The sequence below is a fragment of the Meleagris gallopavo genome, chromosome 3 (assembly GCF_000146605.3).
Source record: "Meleagris gallopavo isolate NT-WF06-2002-E0010 breed Aviagen turkey brand Nicholas breeding stock chromosome 3, Turkey_5.1, whole genome shotgun sequence".
In the NCBI taxonomy this organism is placed as follows: domain Eukaryota; kingdom Metazoa; phylum Chordata; class Aves; order Galliformes; family Phasianidae; genus Meleagris; species Meleagris gallopavo.
The window spans coordinates 86,437,371-86,439,465 of NC_015013.2; the positions used below are offsets into that span (position 1 = coordinate 86,437,371).

At 42.6% G+C, this 2,095-nt stretch overlaps 1 protein-coding gene across 1 annotated transcript in view; it reads left to right on the forward strand.

The window, feature by feature from the left end:
* The window catches only part of ADGRB1 (adhesion G protein-coupled receptor B1), a 37,069-nt gene extending 35,759 nt beyond the window's left edge, over positions 1 to 1,310 (forward strand). The window contains exon 14 of the mRNA XM_019614386.1: positions 1,193 to 1,310. Within this exon, the coding sequence (XP_019469931.1) occupies positions 1,193 to 1,310 (118 nt within the window). The remainder of the gene's footprint in view (positions 1 to 1,192) is intronic.
* The last annotated feature ends 785 nt before the right edge of the window (positions 1,311 to 2,095 follow it).

Genomic DNA, 2,095 nt, shown 5'->3' on the forward strand with positions numbered 1-2,095 from the left:
TTAAAAAAAAAGAACTGGACAGAAGTACTTCTTCATTTTAAATTATGTAGCATTTTAATACCTTGTAATAACACCTGACTAGCTCTTTAAATATAGCAGAGTGGCTGACACCTGACTTCTCTAGCAGAAAATAAACAAACAAAAAATGCCCTTTTCCTTGACCAAAGATCTAGCTGTATCCCAATGAAGCAGCAAAGCAAAACAGGGATAAGTGCTTTAATATTTTTCTCATTGCTGTGTGGGTCACTGAAAATTGCTGAAGGAATGTAATACCAGCAACTAAAAAGTGAAGTCAGTTGCTGACCAAGCAAGTTATGTCGGAGTAAGACGGAAATTACCACCACCTTCAAAATGAGGGCAAGGCCAACTCTTTTTAGCTTCTCTTTCCTTGTTTCTGTCAAAGTGGCTCATAAGCTAGTGGCTGATTAGTGAGTTTATTTCAACACCAGTAGCCAGAGGAGACCTCAGTCTGAAATGGCATCTGGAGCAAGTGCTCTCACTCAACTCTCTGGAGCAGCTGAGATGAATGCTTGCAAATGATCTATGAGGATTTCATTGGTTATTTTCTTTTCCTGGCCATAGCAAATGTGCTAGAAGGATCAAACCCTTTTTATCACCCAACTGCAACCTCGTCTTCATGAGCTGCCCCAGATGGATCTTCAAGCAGGTCATTCAGTAATGGGAATGGTAGCTCTCATCCTTTCCATGAGGTGTGACTGAATGTGGTTGTTAAATTTAGGTGTGTCTGTGTGGTTCCCAGGATGAAGTCTGAATGCACTGGCTGGAGAAGCTAGTGTCATTTGAAATCACTGCACAGGCACAGCTGAATGTCTCCACAGGTGACCCTTCTTTGTGGGCTTAATATTTTCCCACTTGTCTGGGCCACAGTCTCAGCTCTTTCGTGTAAAGGAGTCTCTTGCTTGATGAACATCATCTAGCTAGATTTCCCCAGAGATAAAACTCAAGTGCAAAGGCATATGAGCCAAGTAAATTTTCTCCATGGTCAAACTCCAAAGCTGTAAAGGACTAAAGAAAATTTGTTATGAGGGCTTATCCCAGATTGGAAAGGGAATGTTATTAACAGCTTCCTGTCTTGGGCAGAGTCATTTTCTGTGGCAGCTGCTCAGCTCCAGAAATGTAATCTGAAGAACAAAAGTCACTACCCTTTGTAACTCTGATTTTTCCATGCTAGAAACAGAGAACCTGATGAGAACCCTTCTCTTTGGTTGAGACAGATAAAATGTCCTCAATCTTTTGGATTTGACCAGGAGCTGCTGCTTTATAGAGGGAAAAAGCCAACCGAAGCATGATAACAAATACTTGTAAAGGAACTTCTGGGTCCACCCACTTGGATGGAAGAGGCAACACACTATGCTTCAGTGCCAAAATCTGTGATTGCTGATGACCTTGAACACAAAGGGTCCAGGAGGGGAAGAGTCTGGACAACAAAACAGGACAATGTTCAGACCAGAGGAGGGTTGCCATGGGCCTATCCCTGGTGCTCAAATTCAGCAGCTCTGAAGAAATGCAAGAGCAATCAGAGCTAATGTTGGCTTGCACTGATTCCTGGGGAGTGAAAACCACACAAGGAGCCAGCTGAAATCCTGCCATCCTATCTGGCAGAAGCAACACAAAACCATCTGACATTTATGAATATGCAGATTGGACAGTTATGTCTCTCCTAGCCTGGGAGGGGAGCTGTTGCATCCTGCCCTAAGATGCAGAATGGCATAAGTGCAAACCCATTGACCTGTACTGGTTTCCAGCAAGAAACGAGATCAGGATCTGGACCCTCAGCTGCTTAACTATTAGGAATGAGAAGAATAGTATGTTCCACTTTACAGTGGCAAGGCTGGGTCTCAGTCTTGTTCTCTGCTCCCCCTGTATTTCATTAAAAATTGCTGCAGTCACAGAGCTGAAATATCCCACATGTGAGAGCATCTCTGTTCTCCACGTCAGGCTAGAATTCATTTCAAACTGGAATTGTTTCTTGTCCTATATGTACCTGAGATACATTTAGCCCATTTCAATGTGTTTTTTAAATCATTTTTTCACTTTTTGCTATCATCTGTCTTTTCATTCCCACTATCTCAGC